Source organism: Acartia tonsa, chromosome 6, assembly GCF_053477335.1.
Source record: "Acartia tonsa isolate MP-2025a chromosome 6, ASM5347733v1, whole genome shotgun sequence".
Lineage (NCBI taxonomy): Eukaryota > Metazoa > Arthropoda > Copepoda > Calanoida > Acartiidae > Acartia > Acartia tonsa.
In genome coordinates this window covers 9,265,710-9,290,227 of record NC_137265.1, presented here as the reverse complement: position 1 = coordinate 9,290,227, position 24,518 = coordinate 9,265,710, and the positions used below count along the sequence as shown (strand labels likewise).

The 24,518-nt window shown below is 31.5% G+C and overlaps 1 protein-coding gene across 1 annotated transcript in view; it reads right to left on the bottom strand.

Moving 5' to 3' along the window:
* LOC145321770 (uncharacterized) overlaps window positions 1-24,518 on the bottom strand; it is a 54,840-nt gene that overhangs the window by 12,994 nt on the left and 17,328 nt on the right. Inside the window, exon 6 of the mRNA XM_080163377.1 lies at window positions 18,245-18,570. Within this exon, the coding sequence (XP_080019503.1) occupies window positions 18,245-18,570 (326 nt within the window). The remainder of the gene's footprint in view (window positions 1-18,244; window positions 18,571-24,518) is intronic.

The following is a 24,518-nucleotide window of genomic DNA, read 5'->3' as shown; positions in this document are numbered from 1 at the left end:
GATAACTCTTTTAAACTCTTTTAAAAGTTTGTAATAGTGTGTTGTTAAAAGATATTTATTTCTAGCAACACTCCCAGAAAACAGTATTTTAGTGCAATAAAGAGTCATTGTCATTGTTATGCTGGCATCTTAAAGGATAAGACAATGGACGATAAATTGATGTACAATACATATCCAATTACCAATTCTGTAGATCATAATTATTGGTTGAAAAGTTTGAATTCTTTTTAAATTCAACCAACTTATCAAAATCTAAGTCCCCTATTTTTTAAAACTTTGATTACAAGTATAATCTAGGACAAGGAGAGGACAATAGCAATGAAACTAATTTACACCCATTTTTACGTTAGATAAAAAGAGATAATAAAAATTGACAATTAATATATCATTAAAATGTCCTCTACCTTTTCCTATGACTAAACTAAAGAACAGTAAAAAGGATAAAAATAGATGATTATTTCTTTTCTTTACTAAAACTTCAAGACAATAAAATAAAGTTCAAACAAATGCTTTAAAAGTTTAACTTACAAATGGTGATATTGATATTTTAAAGAAAGCTTTGATCAATTAGGTTAAAACAGTATTTTAAAAGAATTGCATCTTTCGCCTTACATTAAATGATTCGAATCTAAAACGTCATTGTAAAAGATCTCTGAAACTGTAGGAGGGAGAGGACATTTGACTGGAAAATTATACTGATACCCAAAGTTTTGTAACATGTTCTCTTATTCGTTGGTTTGGAGTTTGGGGACTTTTATTAAATACTGATTGGTTGATACTATTAAGCGGTGTCCACACATTTTCACCAATGAATCTTGAAGGGGTATAAATTTGTCATAACAAGTGAAGTCCATAATCTTATCACTAGATATCTCTAAAAACGTCTAAAAATGAAATTAAATCTCCTAAAAGCTATGGGCGAAGCTATACGTGGTTTTATATAACATCTAAAACTGTCTTTTTAACCAAATTTGTATAAGCATCATTAATCTTATTGTAGGTCAGCTGAATTTGAGTTTCCAATTGTGTACCCAGCACCCTCATCCTAATATCAAAATTTGAATTATTAAAATTTTGAATGTATATAAATGAATAAATCGTCCATACATCATATCGTTTTTCCCTGTGATCGGAGTAGCTGAAAATAGCTTATGCAATATTTGAATTATTTGCTGTATATCTTCTGAAATTAGGGAAGAAATCGGCAATCCATTTTCAGTTGATTTTATTGTATCTTGTATAAGTGATGTGCATTAACATCCGCGTATGTATCATATTATCAAATTAATCAGAACCGCATTTTGTTAAAGCAGCCAAATTTCCTAACCTAAAATAGAGAATCCAATCAATTAGTTATTGAGGTCATAAGCTTCAGACAAAAAACTCTTACTACTTTATATCATTTTAGCGGCTGCGCTCCCAGAGCATATAGGAACTCTGTATTTGAAGGAGTATAGAAAGTAGGAAAAAAGCCTAAAACCATCCAGGGATACAATAAAATGGAGAACTCAATCGGTTCTGTAGATATTGAGATCTTAACCTTCAGACAAAAAACTCGTACTACTTTATATAATAGGATAAAACCTATACTGATATTTTGCAATTGCTAACTTTTTGCGAATGAACATTTTTTTATTTGACAATGTGGGAAAGTAATTGCACACCTAAGCATAAATATATCAAACCATAAAGATGCTTTATTTTTTTGATATAACGTTCAAAATTAACTATAGAAAAAGCTTTAGTTTGAATTGCTTCTTATTTTTCAATAACATTTTAGAAGTGATGCTGCTCTAAACCAAGGCATGTCCATGCATCCAAGCAAATTGTTTTTAAGTTTAATTTCTTGATTAACATTCTTTATCATATCTATTACTATATATATATTTTTAAAGCGAAGCTTTTCTATAATTAGGGTCGGTCCGTCCGTACGTCAGTAACGGATAGCTTTTTTCGTTAATTTAGGCATGTTAGAATTGTCTTATCGATTTCAAACTTTGCATGGTGATTCCTTTAGTAGCTAGGAACGATTTAGAAAAGAACTCTATAATCATTACAAGAATGTCCGTACGTTCATTTTAAACATGTCGATTTTTTTTACTTTTTTAACAACAAATTTTCATGTGATCCAATCATCAGATTGATCTGATTTTTCGTATATTAATTCCTGGGACAACAAAGTATAATGTTATAAGAGAAGCAACTCTATAATCAAGTCCTAAAAATGTAAGTATGTCCATAAACATTATCCTGTATCAAGCAGTTTTTCAACAAATTTACTTACAATTTTGGTTCGACTCTTATACATTTATATTCTGATTTTTTAGTTCTGACACTATACAAGTGTTAATGTCCGTTTGTCCTACCGTTTCAGTGCTTCGCTTTTATGGATGTTGTCATCCTTGTTTTTATTTTAAAATATTATAGCAAATATTATTATTTTTAATAAAGGATTATAAAAAATAATGTACTGTTGGCTGCGCAACCCATGAACAAAATTTCCCTTGTAAAAAAATATTTAGGGGTCAGTAAAAAATGTTGACATTTATACTCCCCCAAAAAGCTTCAAACAAAAACTTAAACATCTTTTTTTGAACAATCAGTGGTTTTAGATTGTTCACCCCTTTTATCAATGGTTGTGGAATATTGAATAAAAACTGATACTCATGAGTCATTTAAATACAAAACTTCTGATCATGACCTGTAAAAAACACTTTTAGTTGCAAAGCTAATATACAATTTAATATGTTTTCTATTTTACCTATTTTATTTTTGGAAATTTCTTCCCATTGTTTTTAAGCATCTATTCTATAAGTTTTTTTTTGTCTGTCTGTCCCTACATTTTATGTAAAATAAAATATTTTTGAGGGAAATAATTTTACGTTAATACCAGGTATAAGGTATAACCAACAAGTAAAATAAATAATAAATAATATTTGGGGTGCAAATGGAGAGGTCATCGATTTTACTATATGTTGCTCCCCAACGACAGCTGAAAACAAGTTTCGCGTTTTTTTAGAATTAATTTCGTTATTGGTTTAAGCTGCGTAAATACAGTTGTCAGAAATTTATTTTGAAATATTCCATCTTAATAGAGTATCTACTATATCTCGTTGTTCGTCCTTATGTCTATTAGATAATTTTTTATCGGTAAATATGATTTGTTCGGCTGCCATATCAGATATGCTTCAATATCATTGTTAAAAATTCCTGTCTTTTTTAAAGTTTCGCTATTTAAGAAATATTGTAATCCTTGTCTTTTCAGTGTTAATGTTTGATAAATATGTAGACTATGATCTTTAGATTTTACAACCATCATTTATAAAAAGAACTGACCTTTTCAAACATTATTTTATTCTTTTATTATTATTAGGGTTTCAATTGTGACAGACGTTTTTATTTCATGCGGACTCCCTCAAAGTTCCTTGTTAAGCACAAGACCCCCACCCCCTTATGTTTAAAATAAATTAATGTTATGTTAGGTTATAATGGGGTACTGGGTTTGATTCAGGGGTTAGACATTTTAAAAAAAAATAGCTCTTCCATACTTTTAATATCTTAACAAGGATGACAACATCCATAAAAGCGAAGCACTGAAACGGTAGGACAAACGGATATTAACACTTGTATAGTGTCAAAACTGAATAATTAGAATAAAAATGTATAAGAGTCAAAGCAAAATTTTAAGTAAATTTGTTGAAAAACTGCTTGATACAGGATAATGTTTATGGACATACTTACATTTTTAGGACTTAATTATAGAGTTGCTTCCTTTATAACATTATACTTTGTTGTCTGGGGAATCAATATACCAAAATTCAGATCAATGGGATGATTAGATCATATAAAAATTTGTTGTTAAAAAGTAAAAAAAGTAAAAAAGATCAACATGTTTAAAATGAACGTACGAACATTTTGGTAATGATTATAGACTTGCTACGCTTTCTAAATGGTACCTAACTACTAAAGAATTCACCATGCAAAGTTTGAAATCGATAGGACAATTCTAACGTGCCTAAATTAACGAAAAAAGCTATTTGTTACGGACGGACTGGCGTACGGACGTACGGACGGACCGACCCTAATTATAGAAAAGCTTCGCCTTTAAAAAGTAATGGGGATGGGAGAATGGGAGATAGCACTTAATTTAAATGCAAAGCTACTCTGTAATTGCTGTCACAAAGGAATAAATATTCAAATGAAATTTATTTTATTATTACATAGCCACTAGTATGATTTATTGAGCCATGTCTTTTGATGTTATCATTCTTGTTGATTAGAATAAGCAGAAAATAACCTTACATAAGATTTTTATTTAACAGTCTAATTAAGTGACATTTAAAATGTGAAATAGTAAAAGTCACAGTTAGGCAAGTATGTTACCTTATTGTGTATTAGATGTTTTCAAATTCTTTCACTTTTTCAAATAATGCAAATTCGTTGCTTATTTTTTCTACAATTTGTACTTTTTTGTTTGGGGGGGGGGGGAGGGTTTTTAGAAATTCGGATTAACTGCAGTTCACGGTAACGTGCTAATGAATAATTCCAAAAATCTATGAATTTTAAAGGCTGCTAGCTTTCAAACGGCTGAACGTACATATCATGCCCGCACACTGTTTTAAGCGGCATAAGAAGGGTTACAAATAATCTGGAATAGCCATAAATCAATAGTGCATAATTATCTCGCAGTGCAGAGAAATGCGTGAAAAAGACCTATTTTATGCGTTTTTTCTTCAGTGAAGCTTTTCCTGTGCATCATTGGATCTTGGCTATTCCAGATTATCTGTAGGCCTTTTTATGCCGCTTAAAATGTTGTGCGAGTATGATCTGTACATTCAGCCGTTTGGTAGCTAGCAGCCTTTAAAATTCATAGATTTTTGGAAATATTCGTTACTTGAAATATTTTACCGTGAACTGCAGTTGATCCCAAAATTCTAAATGGGGGTATAAGGCTTGTATGGTACGTCCATGATAGAGTTAAGATAGAGTAATATTTGTATTTAGTATAACACGCAATTTTTCATTAATTTGAAACACCCTAATCTGAGCACACATATTTTACGAATCATTTATTTAATTTGAAACACCCTAATGTGTGTATATATTACGAATCATTTTTCATGGATTAAGAAAAGCATGAGATGCAAAAGTTTAAATTAGTTCTGGAATCCTTAAAATAGAACACTGTTAAGCATGACAAAAACAATTAAAGAGTTTTTAGCGCATTTACCAAAAGATTTTTGAGGATTTTTTGTTTCCTTTGCATCAAAGTATTTAAATTAAGTGCATAACCATTTATCCTTATACTAAAGTAACAGGATGTTTGTGTGTCTGTGTGTTTGTTTGTACCGAAGGATCTCGCTAACCACTGTACCGATCGGGTTTTCCTTAACAGGGTAGCTTCTCATAGGTCCCGTAAAGGTTTATAACTATTTTCTTGGAGGGTGGGACACCCCCCCCCCTAAAAATGAAAACCCCCCCCAACAAAATTTTTAAATTTTTTTAAAATTTAAATTAAAAATTAGGGGGGGGGACAACCCCCCCCCCCCAAAAAAAATCTATAATAAGAAATTGAGTTATCAAATTCCACTCTCCTCTCCTCAAGTACCACTAGAGGCCTCTAGGGGCGTAGCCGCTTGTATTATATATAGATCACTCTAAATACAACAAGTAATATAAAAATAAATGGCTGAAATATACTGTACATCATATCAACGTAAATATCAGGCAAATTAGTCGTATATGAAATTAGATAAAACGTTAGAAATGTATTTTAAGACCCAAAAGGGTTATCATATAATATTTAAGGGCATCATCCGTAATTTTATGGAAAATCGGAGATTATAGTATTTAAGGATCCAAAATAAGATCCAACATACAACCAAACCTTTTATTTAATGACCTTTCACTGGAAGTCCTAACTGCCCATGTTAACAAGTTTAATAACATTCTTCCACGCGCCTGACATATCAGCAGATGTTACAAATTTAAACATCTCTACTATATGAGGCAGGTTCTTTATAAAGACTAAGTTTTATAATTAAAAAAATTGCGGTTGGTGGCCAGGACACTCAACATAATAAACCTTCCAATCAAAATTTGAAAATATCCTCAAAGTTGTTATGTCAACTAATAAGAAAATGTTATTATAAAACTTTGGGGACAGCCCTTTGTCCCCTTCCGCCCTGCTATAATACAGACTAAGTTTTATAATTAAAACATTTGCAGTTGAGTGCAGTTAATGCTGCTTTAGTTTTTAATGCTTCCTTCTTATAATGACAACGCTGTTATCTCTTGTGACCATATTAAAGCATGCATCTTAATACCTCAATCCGTCATTCACGTTATTCTTTAACAAAACTTTTAATAAAGAAAACATGTTTCTATAGAAAAACGCAGCTTTTCTATAATAATACAAGGCTATTGTCCATATGTCTGTCCCCCTAACAGGTGATTAGTATAATTTTCCAGATTACATGTTAGCTCAATTGAAAATGTAAAAATCTATTTTTGGGGGGGGCGGGGAGGAGGGTATTTTTTTATAGCCGATTTCTCTTGGGAGATTGGTGGTACACTACCCATAAACCTTTCCTGTTCCTAACCAAAGCTTAATTGTACAGGAGAACCATATCAGTTCAGAAGTTAGCGAGAATCTTCGGTACAAGAGGATGCACAGACAGACATTTTACATTTTTTGCTTTTCTCCGCCCACAATGAATGGCTCTATAGACAAATATGTTATTTTGTCAAACTTTCTGATATCCCTTTTATGAAAATTGTTATCCTTGTTAATTTTAAAATAAAAGATTCATCTGTACATATAAATGTAAATATACAATTTTTCAGTAATAGAAAAAATCACGAAATAATTTGATTTTCAAAAAATTATGCGTAAAAGACACAAATATAAATCTCGGTTTAAGGTTTAAACAAATACAACAACAGCCAAAAGAAGCAAGCCTACACTTTTAAACTGACAATTAAATTTTAAGAAAATCCACTAATTCGGGAAAATCTTAAAATAAGAACAGTCGAGAAAGTTAATTTTTCTTAAATGAATAAAATACTTTTCATAAATCATAGACAAAGTTTTTTGTTCAACGGTATTTGTTTGTTCAGATAAATCTTCACAAAAAACAGCATTCTTTAATATATCTCATAAAACAGCCGAGACGTTCACCAAAACATTTCTAATAGGACGGGTCTATAGCTTCAAAACTAAAAACCTAACAATGTAAAATGTTCGTCTGTTTTTAACCTTGAATAGTTATTTATCGCATCGTATTATAGACATCTTTCCGCGGAACTAAAAATTTAAAAAATATAAGATAAAAACCAGGTTTGTTCTGGCTGACAAAACTGGAATTAATTCTATGATTTTTGTTTTGATATTCGTGGAAAAGTTTCTGTAATACGATGCTATGCATGATTTTTCAGTATGGCTATGAACCGGTTCTAGTCTAGCGAATATAAATCGGTTTCGTAGCCATACTGGAAAAATATCTGTATTATTTAACTAAATGCAGATTAATCAAGTTTATCAATTTAAGATCATTTGCTTTAAAAATAGTTTTATTATGTATTTTCAAGATTTAATAAGCTTTTCCATAGTTGACTGATTTTAAAAAGCAAAGCTTTTCTGTAGTAAAGGACTGTGTGTTACTATATAGTCTACTAAAGGCCTCTAGTGGCACTTTAAATGTTTTTTATTTTAAATATGTCTATGTTCCGTTTAAGTCTCTACGTAAATTTAATTTTTTTCATTTTTTTGTGATTTCTCTTGGGAGGAGGGTGGTACCCTCCCTCAAAATAGTTATAAACCTTCCCGGGACCTATGAGAAGCTACCCTGTTAAGGAGAACCCGATCGGTTCAGTGATTAGCGAGATCCTTCGGTACAAACAAAAGGACAAATAGACAAACAAACAGACAGACATCGTTCTACTTTGTATTATAGATTGCGTTTTAGGCATTAAATATAGAAGAGACAATGGACAATAAATTAACGATTTCAAAGCTTGAACACTGCTAGTTTGAACCAACCAATCAAGATTTTAAAAAAAAATTTGGATCTACTGCAGTACACGGTAAAATATTGCTGGTAAGCAACATTTCCAAAAATCTATGAATTTTAAAGACTGCTAGCTGCCAAACGGCTGAACGTACAGATCGTGCCCGCACACTGCTTTAAGCGGCATAAGAAGTCCTACAAATAATCTGGAATAGCCATAAATCAATAATGCATAATTATCTCCCAGTGCAGAGAAATGCGCGAAAAAGACCTATTTTACGCGTTTTTTCTTCAGTGAAGCTTTCCCTGTGCATAATTGGATCTTGGCTATTCCAGATTATTTGTAGGCCTTCTTATGCCGCTTAAAATGGTGTGCGGGTATGATCTGTACGTCCAGCCGTTTGACAGCTAGCAGCCTTTAAAATTCATAGATTTTTTGGAAATATTGGTTACCAGCAATATTTTACCGTGAACTGCAATAGATGCAAAGTTTTTAATGTAACTAATGAGATAATTTATTTATCTCACTTTGGGTACCAGTATAATTTAAAGGCCAAAATCCACTCCTTCGATCCCTATTTTTTTCAATTTACAAAGTATATTAGACTAGTATCTTATCTCCGCTTTATGAATTAATGTTGCTGCACTTTCTTAATAGTTTTGCCCATAACAAGGATGACCATATTCATAAAAGCGAAGCTCAACATATTCGACAATCTTAAATACAAACCATGTAGCAGCATTCACCATTTATTAGTAAACCTCAACGAATTTTTTAAAAAATCTATCCCAAAAATACGTAAATATAGGATACTTGATATAAAGATAATAACATTTTGAGGCTTAAATTTTACCTAACTGTTATAAAAAATCGTTATACCAAGTTTGAAATCGATAGGACATTCTTAATATCTGCTACGGCCGGAGGAACAAACGGACGGATGGACTGACCCTGAATGAAGAAAAGTTTTGCTTTGAAAACAGAGCACTCCCACCGAGCATTGCTTTAGGGAGGAAGGGGACATTGGGCTGCTTATTACACTAGTCCCAAAAGTTTTATAGTAACGTTTTCTTATTTCTTCGCTTAATAACTTTGGGGACTTCTACTGAATTATGTTTGGTTGGTTTAGTTTCCAAACGTTTCAATAATCTACATAAGGAGTAATTTTGTTTATCATCATTGGGGATGTACATCGATTTATCGGCCATTGTCTTATCCCTTTAGATCCCTGCATTGTATTACTATATTTTATGCGCCTTCATTTTATATTTATTCCATAATTTTAAAAATCTGATGAACAGGAACAAAAATGCGACCTCTCCCTTGCTTCAGGGAAAAGAATAGGTAATATTATATTGCTATAAAATTACAAAATATGTTCTTAGTTGTGGATATAAGGATATTTCAATCAAAGTACCTTGTCGAAAAAAAATGAAAATAAGGTTTTTTTCCATATGCATAACCCCTGCGGTGGGGGGGGGGGGCCCTAACCCTTCTGGGGTACCTATTGCCCAATTAACCTGACCAACCTAACCTAAACTAAACAACAGCAGACGTAAAACTACACCCTCCTTACTTTCCTTTATTTTCAAAATTAGGGCGGGGGGTCTTTTGCTCGAGTAGGTAATTTTAGGGGAACCGCAGCCTTTTCTAACATCAATTGTCAGATGTCTATTAACTGTTGTTGGTCAAATAACAGCATTGAACTCTGCCAGGATGTTTTTTTTTATAGATGATTAATCTATCCCTTTAACCACCCTTAAACATTTCTCTACAGGGATCTACAGGGATAAGACAATTGCTGACATATTGATGTACACTCTAATGATGTTTTACAAAATTACCCCTTCTATAGATTACAATTAGTGGTTGTAACGTTTGGACACTCAACTTAAACAACTAACCAATTCAATAAAAGTCCTTAAGGCCTAACAAATAGGAAAACGTTATTATAAAGCTTTGAGGACTAATATAATAAACAGCCCAATGTACCTTCCTGCCTGATTTCTGTATCTGTTTGTGCTCTGTAATCTTAGAAAAAGAAACTTCATCCCAATAATAATGGGGCTCAACTATTGACCTCATTCAAATATTTCATGCATTGAGAAATCGCTCTTTAGTAAATATATTCATTTCTGAAAGCAAATATTTTCTATAACTTGAGTGAGTATATTACAACTTCAATGCAGGGAGCTATCACCCTTTCTATATATTATAATAAGTGGTTGAAACGTTTGGACACTCACTTAATGAAACAACCAATCAAAATTCAAATAAATAACCCAAATTTGTTAAGCCAACGAATAAGAAAGCGTGATTATAAATGACTATTTAATATACATACAGCCCAATGTCCCCTCCCTTTCTGACTTCATAAGCTACCAGATCCAAACAGAAGCTTTACATATAGTTCCCAAGATGATTTTAGGTTATTTCAATTTTTAGATTTAGGTCTTAGGAATGTTTTAGGCTATTTTCAACAGAGTCTTTATATGCTTGGGGTACAGCCACTATTATTGTATCACACCACTTAAAATGACACATATATTAAATCTTGCCCAGTATATTCAATTTTGGCCAATATTAAATTTATCTTATTTTAAATTTTAACTTATAATTTATCTTTTAATTTTCTTGATTATTATATCATAAAGTTCATTAAATGAAGAAACGAAAGTTTTTATGGCCATTTCATTAAAACTAATGAGATATTTCTTAACTTTTCTAAATTAATGTTTATTACACAAAAAAAGAAAACCATTGACCACTAACGAAGCTACTTAACAATTTACTTTGTCTGTCCGTCCGTCAATCAACAACGATATTGGGAAAATATGATTACAGAACTTCTGCTCTATAACTTATTTTGTCCGTTTGTCCATTTTACAATGTCCAACCATAAGTTTATGTTCTTCGCTTCTTTATAATGTTTCTTCATTTTAATTATTTTTCTAGAAGGATATATAGTAGGACTAATATTCTTAACTAATAGTTATTATAGACAGATTTCCGCGGATACTAAAATTAAAAATTAACTCCAGTTTAATGGAAAGGTAATTGAATTTATTGTTTATTGTCTTATTCCTTGAAATCCCTGAGACTTTTCTTATAGTTAGGAAATAAATTTGTTTATCGTATTCATTCGAATCCGGTGGATAGGAACCGGTTCTCATCCATACGAAAAAACTATGTCTAGCATCGTATTATATCCAGCTTTCTACGAATATGAAAATGTACAATTATAAGATTAAAACCAGTTTTTTTCGCCCGTGCCTTCGGCACATCGGGGCTAAAAAACTGGATTTAATCTTATAATTGTACATTCTATATTCGCGGAAAGCCGTTTATAATACGATGCGAGAAATAATTATTATCAACCTGGCGTAAAAATATGAATATAGATTTCCACTCTAGCCATTAGGATTATATAAACTTACTAAGAACATAAGAGAGGTAAGTAAGTCTTTAATTAGTATGGCCTCGAAACCGATCAATATCCGGTAGATTAGAACCAGTTCTTAGCTTTGCTGAAAAACCATATGTAGCATCGAATCTCAGACGTTTTTCTACAAATATTCAAAATAAAATCATAAAATTAACCCCGAGAAATTGTCTGTAATACGATGCGATAAATAACTATAACAAAATCTTGATAATTATTACATAAAAAGGATGACAGCATCCATTAAAGCAAACCTTATTCTGCTTATACTCAAATATGTAAAGACTTACAGACCCTAATTATCGTAAAGCTTTGCTTTTAATATTCAAATACTTGACAAAAACACAAATTGCTTATTTTGTATATAATTATCCTGCAAAGTCAAGGCCGCCATTTAAGGCTTTGTGTTGTTATTATATCAACAAAGCAACATTGTTATGATATCATTAGTAGAATAGATACATGCTACAAGCTGATGATATACAAAATTCAAGGAGGGAGGGGACATTGGGTTGTTTATTACACTGGTCCCCAAAGTTTTCTTATTCGTTGGCTCAACAACTTGGCAACTATTACTGATTTTTGATTGATTGGTTCATGAAAAGGGGTGTCCAGACGTTTTAACCTTTAATTGTAATCTACAGAAGGGGTAATTTTGTGTATCATCATTGGGGGTATACATCAATTAATTTGCCATTGTCAGATCCCTTTAGATTCCTGTTCAAAATTGCTATTTTTGTAGATTGAAATTGTTAGTTAAAAAATTTGGACGCTACTAGCTTGAAACCAATAAGTCAAAATTCTACAAAAGTACCCCACCAATAAGATAATGTAGTAAGAACAATTTGGTTACCAGTGTAATTTACGCTACACTATTTTAAAATGTGTGTCAACAGGTTTGGTTTTGGTTTAACAGAGACACTTCGATTATAATCAGGGAGGGAGGGGACATTGGGCTGTTTATTACACTAGTCCACAAAGTTTTATAATAACGTTTATTATTCGTTGGCTTAACAATTTTGGGGCTTATATTAAATTTTGATTGTCAAAACGTTTCAACCACTAATTGTAATCTACAGTAGGAGTAATTTTGTGTATCATCATTGGGGATATATATCAATTTATATTTTATCGGCCATCGTATTATCCCTTTAGATCCCTGAATTATAATACAGGAAAAGCGACAAAGAAAGGTCCAAGAGTAAAAAGTGTAAATATCCATTATATCAAACATATACTTATGTATGATAGAACATGATTAAATTGTAAAATGTAATATAATTATTATTATATGGTGTGTTAATATAACTTGTGATTGTGAGAATATTTGGATCAAGTCTGATATATGAAGAATTTTTACAGTTTGGTAAATTTAAAGGTTGCTTACAGCAAAACGGTTAAAAGAATTTCATAGTTTTTGTCATTATCAAAACCATAAAAACTTGGTCTACAAGTAATTTAAAGTACCGAGAAAAATTTGACTAATAAAAACGCGCGTAAAACTGGACGAATCTAGTAATAGTGTCTAACTTTTTATCTTTGTGACGTAACAAAAATCGAAGGATGAGAGGGGAGGTGGGAAAGGAAACCCCTAAAAAATAGATGGATTTTTGTTACGTCACAAAGATAAAAAGTTAGAAACTATTATTAGGTTCAATTGGACTTGAGCTCAATTAGCTTTCTAGATTGTACCTTATCATTACAATAATCTTTCTACAAGAAATATTAAAGGATGGACCACACACCTTAATAAGAAAACTTCATGTTTAAAAATCATTTAATTCAATTTGATTTCAATTAGTTCAGCTTTGCTTAATTAAAAGATAAATTTAAACTAGCTTGTTCCTTAAAACAGTAAAGGTTTAAGTAAGGAGCAAATTATCTCAGAAATGGCTGATCCAAATAGGCCGTGCATATTAGTTAAGGTTTGTCTTTTGATGGTTTTAAGCTATACTTTTCTATTCTTTTCCTGCATAATCCAAGCCATTTAAATAGGAACGAAGCCATTGAAACTTGAAAAGCCGCATTTATAAATGTAGTTTGAGAAAAATTAATAACATTACGGTTTTTACTCTGAATTCTCACCATTTTTTTATTTGTAATGATTATATGGTTATATAAGTTTCAATTAAATATCAATTAGCACACCGGGAAGTCTATATGGTATACAATTCAAAGTCTTTTGTATACAATATAAATATTATTGTTTTTTTCAAAAATTTAATTAAGTTCTACATATTAGCATAACAATACATTTTTAACTTTTTATCAATCAAAGTTTTTTTTAAGAGCGAAGCAACTCTCTTTAACTTATCTTTTTTACTTTCTCTTTTTATAGTTATTTGTATTATTATTTTCCCCATCTTTTATACAATATAGAAAATTCTGATTAAATCGAATCTACGAGTGCGAGTGAAGCCTGAATTTAATCTGGAATATCTTAAGTATTTAATCAGTATCATATGATCATTATCTGAAAGTTAGTAAGTCCTTTTTATATATTTTTAAAACCATTTTAAATAAAAGTTTTAAATCATGAAATTGTTCTATATGATAAAAATCTTTCAATGGTGATTGTGTTTGTATAGCATCTCTATAATATCGACGTCAAGGGATAATGTATTTTAAAGATATCCGTTATGGAAATAAGGACATTATCGATTTAAACATTTTTTATGCATATTGTCGACCTTTATGTAAAATCAGCACAATAATATCCATGAGTAACGCAGCAAAAACACAACAATAAAGTCAGCTTAGATGCACTTGAGGAGCAAGCAGGCTGCTAATGTTATTAAAATCCAAGTCCCCAAGATTTTATAATAACGTTTTTTAATCATTGACTCAACAAATTTATCAAATTTTGATTGGTTGGGTCATCAAGTTAAATGTCCAAACGTTAAATCACTTAATGTAATCTTGTAATTTTGTGTATCAATTTTGGGGATGTACATCAATGTATTGGACATTGTCTTATCCCTTTAGATCCCTGGTTAAAATTAATTAAATTTACACACAAAAAATAAGTCCCTATCTTTCACAGCTGTTGAGAAAATCTATATTTGCTTAGTGACTCGGTCACGCGGACATTTGTAATTATAGAGTAACTTTGCTATGAAAAGCACTGGTATATATTCTAGGAAAAAATGCATAGTGCATATTTTGATAAAACAAATTTACTATAAAAAGGTAAAATAAATGGTTATAATTTTCAACTCATATTTGAATTTATCTCCATTTCCACATATGTATTTTGTCAAGGCTCGGCAGCCGTGCATAGAGCGCGCCTAAGCCTTAAATCTCAATCCGCTTGAAATCTTTGAAATTTTGTTTCAAAAGAGGTATTGGCACTTTTGGTCAGGTTTAGACTTCCATCTTAAGAATTGTAAAAGTTTGATTTCTCTGAAGCTTACAGGCGGCTGACGCGCGGCTGCCGAGCCCCATATTTTATATGTTTACCAAGAAACTAGATTTACACTATCCATAAGTAGCGAAGCAGAAAAAAAAACATGGATTGACAAATGGACAAAGTTAATTTTAGAGGAAGATGACAAGGAAACAAATAGTAGAACACAGGAATTGTAGATAAAAGAATCTTAGAAAATCGAAAAACCTCATAAAAATACTTATACATATTTTGTTGCATAAACAACGGCTTGACAGAAAAAGTAAGTTTTTATACTGTAAACTCTTTCGAAAGGGGTATAATCACCAAAAGAATCAGTTAACTATCTTAAATAGCAGTTGTAAAAATAATATTTCCCACATAATGTTACATACGGACAGAAAAAGTTTATTATAGAGTAGGTTCGCTACTAGAAGATAGTTGTTATTTTTTTTTGTAAAAATTTAAAAGCTCAAATAACAACAATTATTACAAATTAATTTAGGCAAATATGTAAACTGTAACTACATCTTTTGCAATTTTACTAGAAGTTACGAAACATAGCTTTTTCCACGATTTTAAGGATCTAACAGAAAAAGAACTTATCCAAAAATATTATATGCTATAGAAAACAATATACATGTATTATAAAGATAACAGTGTATAGTAATAACCCATTAATCTTCAGTTGATCGTCTTTAATCCCCCCCCCCCGCGTTTTTTTTTTTTTTCATAGCATGCTCTACAAACAAAATTTCAAAAAAGTTGAAAATAAGAGGGAGTAGAAGGAGAGGATTTGTATGATCCAATGGTTCATTAGAGGGGAATCAACTAATATACCTATACATAGGATCATAGATGTATTCAGAAAAAAAGGAAGGGGGGAGGAGATTATTTGAATGATCCAATGGCTAATAAGAGGGTAATTACCTAATGTACCTATAAATAGCATCATAGATTGTATTCAGAAAAAAAGAGGAAGGTGGGGGGGAGGAGAGGATTTGTATGATCCAATGGCTAATAAGAGGGTAATCACCCTATGTACCTATACATAGTATCATGGATTGTATTCAGAAAAAAGAGGGAGGGGGGGGGGGCAGAGGATTCGTATGATCCAAAGACTAATTAGAGGGGAATCACGTAATATACCTATGCATAGTATCATAGATTGTATTCAGAAAAAAAATCTGATGATTCATCCAAATTAATTTACCTACAATTTTCAGGATCATATCCGAAATACAAAAAAAGGGTATTTTAAATGAAAAAACTTCAAACAGTTTTAAATTTGATTAAACAAACGCGCGTTGAATATAGCTGCGCGCTCCTTTCAATTTGAAATACGTATCTATCACTTAATATTGTAAACAGTTTTCCTAGGATAGAAAAATAAAAATCATTAATTTCTGTTTTGTTGGTCTCGAGTGGCTAAATGGCCGGTCAAACAAAACCAAGTTTAATTCTATGATTTTTACTTTACTTTCATTGAAAATTATCTATTATTTGAAACATGATTTTTAGTATGGCTCAGAACCGATCCAACGGAAATGAATCGGGGTATTCCGAGCCATGCTGAAAAATTCCGAATTGCGCATTTTCGACTTGATTCTAATTTTGTTCAATAGCTATAAAGTAATAAAAGGATTAAAATGTTATTCAAAAGTTTAGTTCAACAATTAATTTTAACACAAGAAAGTCAGGGATCTAAAGGGATAAGACAATGCCCGATAAATTTATGTACATACCTAATGATGATACACAAAATTATCTCCTCTGTAGATTACAATTAGTGAAACGTTTTCACACTCAACTTAATGAACTAACAAATCATATTCAATTAAAGTCCCCAAATTTGCTAAGCCAACGAATAAGAAAATGCTATTATTAGTTTGAGACTAGTGTAATAAACAGCACAATGTCCCCTCCTTCCCTGCAAGAAAGTGCAAGGACAATTTTTCTGGTTATGAAGCCTTTTTTTAATCACTCCTTCAAGTATAAATGTTACCTTGCTCATTGGTGGATTTATAAAGTATTCAAAACATAGATATGGAAATGAGCATTTTTTACTTTACTTTTGTATATAATATTGATTGCTAATCATTGCTGCGTTACTTATGCACTTTAACGTAATGACCCAAAGTGAAATAGTACATGCATGGACGGACGTACAGAAAAAAATATGTTATAAAGCAGCTACGCTTTTTATAAATAAATTGAGATGACCTTTAAAAAGTAAAAGTTTATTAACTGGGAAAATTTTGACAAGATCAATTATCTTGAAAAATATTTTTAGAGATATTCAATTATGATCAATTATTTTCTACATAAAAAAATGAAGGGAAACTCTTCAAAGTTTAAATTTCAGGAATCAGCATGGCCCAAAAATCTCCCAAATTGAAATTGACTTCGCAGAAAAATACCCCTAACGTATAAATTGATGGGGGGTATAATATTCCAATATATATTCTAGGTAAAAAATAGAATAACCCCCTCCCCCTCATATTAGAATTTTGTCTTTTGTTTACAAACCCCTTGAATCTACTACGGGGGTGTCAACAACCTTATCAAGCCCCACTGAAGTAAAATTACTGACAATTATAGAGATGCAACGAATTTAAATTGTATAAAAAGAGTTAAGTGAAACTAATGATAAATAATAGTTATTTCTCGCATCGTATTATTAACGGCTTTCCGCGGATATAGAATGTACAATTAAAAGATTAAAACTAGTTTTTTTTAGCCCCGAGGTGCCGGAGGCACCGGCTAAAAAAACTAGTTTTAATCTTATGATTGTACATTTCTATATTCGTAGAAAGCTGGTTATAATACGATGCTAGACATAGTTTTTTCGTATGGATGAGAACCGGTTCCTATCCACCGGATTCGAATAAATACGAGAAAAAAAATTATCATTTCCACGATTATGAAAAGTTGATGAATGATGTTAATAGTTATTTCAAAATTCATTACATAAAATATTTTTTTCGTTTCGGATGAAAAATTTTATGTTTTATTAATAAGACATTTTTGTCTAAAGTTTTGGTAAGTAATTTTAGACTAGCAGCGGCGTTCCCATTATATACAAAATATCAAGGCTTTAATATAAAAATAAATAGCCTAAAACTTTCCCAGGTTCTATATAAAGCTTCCCTAAAAAGGAAAACTCATTCAGATGTTATTAAACATTCAACTACTTTATGTTATAGGATTATTTATAGGTCAAATATTCAGAAATTTGATATAGTCGCCACTTCCTTTAAATGGGTTGCCATTTTTCCAACCCAATTTCAACATAAAATGTAGAAAAAACAGGAAGCTCAGAAAAATATTTCTTTAAAACAAGGACAATTTGTTTAAATGTCCTAAGCAAGTACGTTACAGAAAAGAAATAAAATGTGAACTCTTACCTTATTTTCTGATTAAGCTGGATGCTGTCATACATATTTTCTATTTCTTCCATTATTCTAACATGGATAAACTTGAAAACTCCTTCAGTTCTAACTCCCCCCGCCGCCGGTACTACAGGGGGGATATCATGTCCGCCCCGCGTGGCTAGGAGCCGCGTAGAACTATAAACACTGCCAGACAACGGCGTTGTTGACAACCGCCGGCGCCTGGCCTCGATGACGGCTTCCTTGGCCTCTTTCGGGGCTAACAGCCGGCCTCTCCAGAGTCCGCTGGGGTTCATGCATAAAATTTGAATACGGTCACCTCGTTTGAATCTCAAACCCTCCTGAAAACAAAATTAATAGTTTAAGCACCAAAATAGAAAAATGGAGAGAACTCAGGCAAACCTTGCCCCTTAAGAGCATAAAATGGACCAATAAAATGTTATTTGAAAAAAAATGTATCCGTTGGTTTGCAAGATCTTACAGAACACATTCATTAATCCAGCTAGCTACTTATTAATACTTTACTAATATTGGATTTTTAGATAATTTTATTATAAAATTATTATTATTTCTTTTGTTCTTTCTCGATATTTATTAGTTGCTTGTTGAGGCTATGCTACTTCAACAAGCAACTTGCCCTTGTTTAAACATATAAAGCGGTAAACTCCATAACAAAGGAGACGAAGAAAGTCATTCAATGACGTCATAAAAATGAGGGATGAGGAGAGGAGGAGTGGAAAAGAATACCCTTAAAAATAAATGGAAAATTCTTCGTTTTTATGACGTAACATGCGGATTTTTTAAGGGCCTTTTTTCATCTTCCAAAACAAAAGTATCCTTATAGCCAAGAGGACAAGGAGAAAATAATCTTTATTATTTCTCCATGATATTTACAAGCTAACAAAGACAGAATTTTACAGACTTAAAGTCCATTGATATAGCCCTCTTCCCTGCTATAAATAACTCTAATAGCTATCTGCTAATGAATATGATATTTAAATTTTAAATGACACACAGACCAGGGATCTTGAGGGATAAGACATTTAAAGATTATTTAATATACATCCCCAATGATGATAAACAAATTACCACTATTGAATTATTGGTTAAAACGTTCAGACACTGCTGGGTTGAAACAACCAACCAAGTTTTTAAGCAAACGAATAAGATTACATGAATATAAAACTTAGATAACAAGTGATTTAACAGTCCAATGTCCCCTCCCTCCTTGCACTAAGACGACGCACAAAGGGTGTTTTTTGCTTAGAATATTTGGAATCTTGAATAAAAAATCAATTATTCATAACTGATCTTCTCTCTATATTTGGATCTCTATAGTGTCTCCTCCCATAGTCTTTAGGGGCTTTGTATAAGATATGAGTAGACATTCCCCTCCCCCCATCACTAGTTTTAATTTTTATGTGGGTGGGGGTGGGGATATTTATCTGTTTACATCTTTCATGACCACGTAAGCAGTCACCCAAAAGCCTAAGCTTTCTTAAAAATTGTTCAAAATGTACAGTTTTTCAAATGTCAAGTTACAAACTATATTGGTTATCCTTATATAAAAGTAACAGGATGTCTTTGTGTGTGTACCGAAAGATCATGCTAACTACATAACCGATATTTCTTTCCTTTAAAGTGTAGCTTCTTATATATCATGGAAATGTTTATAACTTTTTTGGTGGAGGGTACTATAACCCTCTTAAGAAAAATCGCCCCTAGAAAAAATTGACCACCTACAAAAAAAAGCACCTAGAAGGTGATATTGTAGCCAGATGAAAGGTTTAAATTTACATTTTACATACACACATCAAAAAAGGACTTAGAGCCAAGCTATATAGAACTTATATTTCTTCGTCCTTTCTAAAAAATTCTTTAATTAGAATTATAAAATACCAAATATTTGATGGAAAAGTATACAAAAGTTATTATTTGTCTCTTCAAAATCTTACAAATCCCTAGGGCTAGAAAAAACGTCAACTTCACTTCTAGTAACAAAGCTACTCATTAACTAACAATGTCTGTCTGTCTGCCCGTCCAACAAGATAGGGGTAATTATTAGTAAATTCTTTAAATTTATTTAAGGGGTTGCGCGAGGGATGTGTATATATGTGATATCAAACCCTAAATACCATAATTCTCCCCCCCTCTCCCAAAGATTAAGTACCCTCATAATAAATATCTGAATACAACTCTCAACTTTTTTTTACGCTTCGCTCCTAATGGATGTTGTCATCATTGCATTGTTCAAAAAACTTAATCGCCTCTGGTATATCAAAATTTTACCAGAAAGAAAGAGCTTATTAAGAATTATCCATCTATTGGATCTTAAGTTACAATGCTTGCATGTTGATACAATTATTTGAAATATCATTCAATTCAAATATTTTAGAATTTGATCTTATTTTATTTGGATAGTTTCAAACTCAATAAAAAAACCTAGGTTCTTGCCCACGAGCCACAAGTGACCGGTTAAGCCCTGATAACCCCCATCTATTTTTGAAATAAATTAAAAAGGTGAAGGGGTAGTTTTTTTTCTAGCCCTTTTGGGGATCCTAACCCTGCGGGGATAATACCTGCGAGGATAAACCAAAACAAGTAGGAGGGGAGTAAACAATGCTTAAGAGAGTACTTTGTATGAAAGCGCAAAAGCATACAAAAATATATTTGAATTTTCAGTTAGAACAAATCTTACATTTCTAAACCCACTAATGTTTGGCTTAAGATGCATCCTTTTGATTGTTGTTTACTATTTTTCAAAGCTCGAGCAATCAATGATAATAATTTGTTGAGAGGGGTGAAAAGATCATGAAAGATACATAATTTTATGGAGGTAAACTACACTGGTAAACAAAGTTTTCTAACACCTTAACCAAAGACTTATTATTTTTAAAGTTTTGGGTTACTTTTATTGAATTTTTAACAAATGATTCTAATCTACACTAGGGATTATTTTGTTTATCATCATAGGGAATTTATATTAATTCATCAGCCATTGTCTTATCCCTTTAGATCCCTGCATAATTTGTTAAAATATCACGAGAAGTATATTCTTTACAAATATTACTTTAATCAAGAAAGACCGACTATAAAATTATGAAATAATTTGTATCGTTTTCCCAGGGATTAGACAACTGATGATAAATTGATCTACATCCCCAATGATGTTACACAAAAACACTCCTTCTAGAGATTAGAACCATAGCTGAAACGTTTGGACACTTAACTTAATGAATTAACTAATAAAATTTATTACAAGTACCCAAAGTTTTGTGGCTTTAGTAAAACTTTGGGTACCAGTGCATAAAACATTACATGCATTTGTATGTTTATTTATATAGGGTAGTTATAGAGTAGCTGCACCTCTACTAAGAACTGGACTATAAAACTAATGATATGAGAAATGGCAATAAAAATTGCAATAATAATAATATAGCTTCCTTATTATACCATGTCTTCTTGGGTGTTCCATTAATTCCCCCTAAAGTATCATAATTACTAATTGTATCATAATCGCGAACAATTATACGATAGTAAGTTTTTATACTAGGTGGTGTTCAATCATTTGATTGGAGTAAATAAAAAATTGCAATTTCAGGAACTTGGTTTTGGCAATTTAATTAAAGTAAGCCTTAATGCGGAAGTGATGTTTCACTGTCTTCTTGCTGCATGTTGCGAGCAAATTGACCAGGGGTGTCACATCTAACTTTTTATTTAGAAGGGCATCTAATCTATGAATATGCTACGTCCATCAGTCTATCAATCCATCCATACGAGCTTATTATCTGTGTTATATACAGATTAGATTACACAACGCTTGAAATTAGTTAATTGTTTTTTTGGGCCATGGATATTGAAAGCTTGTTGCTTTTCAGCCACATATGCATCTATTTTTCAGGTTTATAAGTTAAAGAAGAAAAAAACTTTTGTAAGTATTCAAATCTACATTTTATAAAACCGTATATAGATATAAAAAATGTTGACACCCATGGTATATTTGCAATGAAGCAGAACATATAAAATTGTTTATAAGCAACAAGATTAGTTTCTGTTGTCAGTCAGGGTTTCTGTGATACGACAATGGAGAAAAAAAGGCTTTACCCCAAAGTCGTATGTGGTTATTTTTGAGAGAAGAATTTCTTAAAAATAATCAAACATATAAAATTACAATGTATGTGCACTACCCCTGATTGTAAGCAATGAATTCAAACATTTAATAAGAATGAGAACATCCATATAAGCAAATTTCAATAAATCATTCAGTCGGGAGAAAAGTGACAATATTGATGAATGATAATCAGATATAAAAATATGGATACACATTTAAAGATGTGATATTGTGCCTAATACTCATAGATATTGTTATTTCAAAATTCTTACAGTTAAAAGAATATTAATATAATTATGTAAAATAAAATTTTTATATCAACATGGCGAAATGAATTGATAAAAATACACCTTTTATATTAACCAATTTGCCATAGGAATGCTCTTTCCTTAAGACTTATTCCATTATTAGATGTTGCGAACGTATTGACGGACGAAGCCACCTTAGATGTAGAAAAGCTTCACCTTCCATTATATTCGTATCATGCAATCAACCTAATTAATTCATAAATTAATTTTTACATTTTTAAAAGCGAAGCTTTTCTATAATTAGGGTCGGTCCGTCCATGTTGATTTTCTACTTTTTTTAACAACAAAAATATTAAGGTGACCTAATTACCCGATTGACTTGATTTTTGGTTTATTGACTCCTGTGACAACAAAGTACAATATTATAAGCGAAGCAACTCTATAATCAAGTCCTAGAAATGTAAGTATGTCCTTAAACACTATCCTGTATTAAGCAGTTTTTCAACAAATTTACTTACAATTTTGCTTCGACTCATATACATATTCTGATTATTCAGTTCTGACATTATACAAGTGTAAATGTCCGTTTGTCTTACCGTTTCAGTGTTTCGCTTTTAAGGATGTTATCATCCTTGTTTTGTCATTAATTTGCTAAGTTTAAAAATGAAAATTAAGCCACGCACATTTCTTTAAAAACACAATTTTTTAACCATTGCATGTTATGAAGTATATAAAATTATATGTATGATTATTGACATATGTTTGATTCAGGATATAAAAATCAAAATATTAAGAAATGCGTATTTTCATATTCGAATATTAATACCAAACAATGCTCAATTAGGGATTTATGAAAATTTAAAGTTTGTAAAAATTGTTTTTGATATTGATAAATATCCGCTGGAACATGCATAATTTTTGGGCGGGTTGGATGAACCCTCCCCCAAAATATTGATATACCTTTCCTGGATCTATGAGAAGCTACACTGTAAAGGAGAACCATAGCCGTTATGCTTACACACAGACAGACAGACGGACATCTAGTTACAAATTCCAAAAAGATTATGAAATATAATATAATGTTGAAAAAAATTGTTGCTGGTTCATTAAAAAAAAGATGCAGCTGCTTTCTTTGGCGAAAACCACATAATCAAATCATATCTTAAAGTTTGAAGTCAACATCTACAACAATAGTGGACACTAGTGGCTGCGCCCTTAGCATCTATAGGCTCTAAATTTGAAGGTAGAAACAGAAAATGGCCTAAAACCATCCCTATAATTATGAAAGCTTTCCTAAAATGTTAACTCAAACGGATTAGGGGTTACGGGGATCTAAACAAACAGACCAAAAAAACCTTACTACTTTAGGACAAATAGGGTAAATAATTACCAATAATGCAAATAACATGTCGATATCATATTAACCATAACTGATTTTAATTAAAGCTATTTAGTCGACATAAACCATTTAAATTGTACTTCGACACAAGGTGAGAGAGGACATGGGCATTTATTACAAAAGTCCCCAAAGTTTTATAATAACGTTTTCTTATTCGTTGGCTCAACAACTTTGGGGACATTTATTGGTGTTTTTGATTGGTTGTTTCATCAAGTTTTGTGTCCAAACGCTTTAACCACTAATTGTAATCTATATTTTTTGCATTATTATTGGGGATGAACACCAATTTATCTACCTTGTATTATCCCTCTAGATCCCTGTCTTCGACAGTATTCCAATAGTTTTGAAACATCAGAGGCTCGAACTCAACACCCCAATGACAATGTTCGGACATAGTTATGCTTTGCGAAAAGTGGAAAAAGTTAAAAGTAGGGAACATGTTAAGAATTGAATAGTTTTGCAAAAAAAATTGCATTGTTTTGCAGTCTTTTAATTATATCGCCGCAAGGGTGGGAAATGCGTCATTTATCT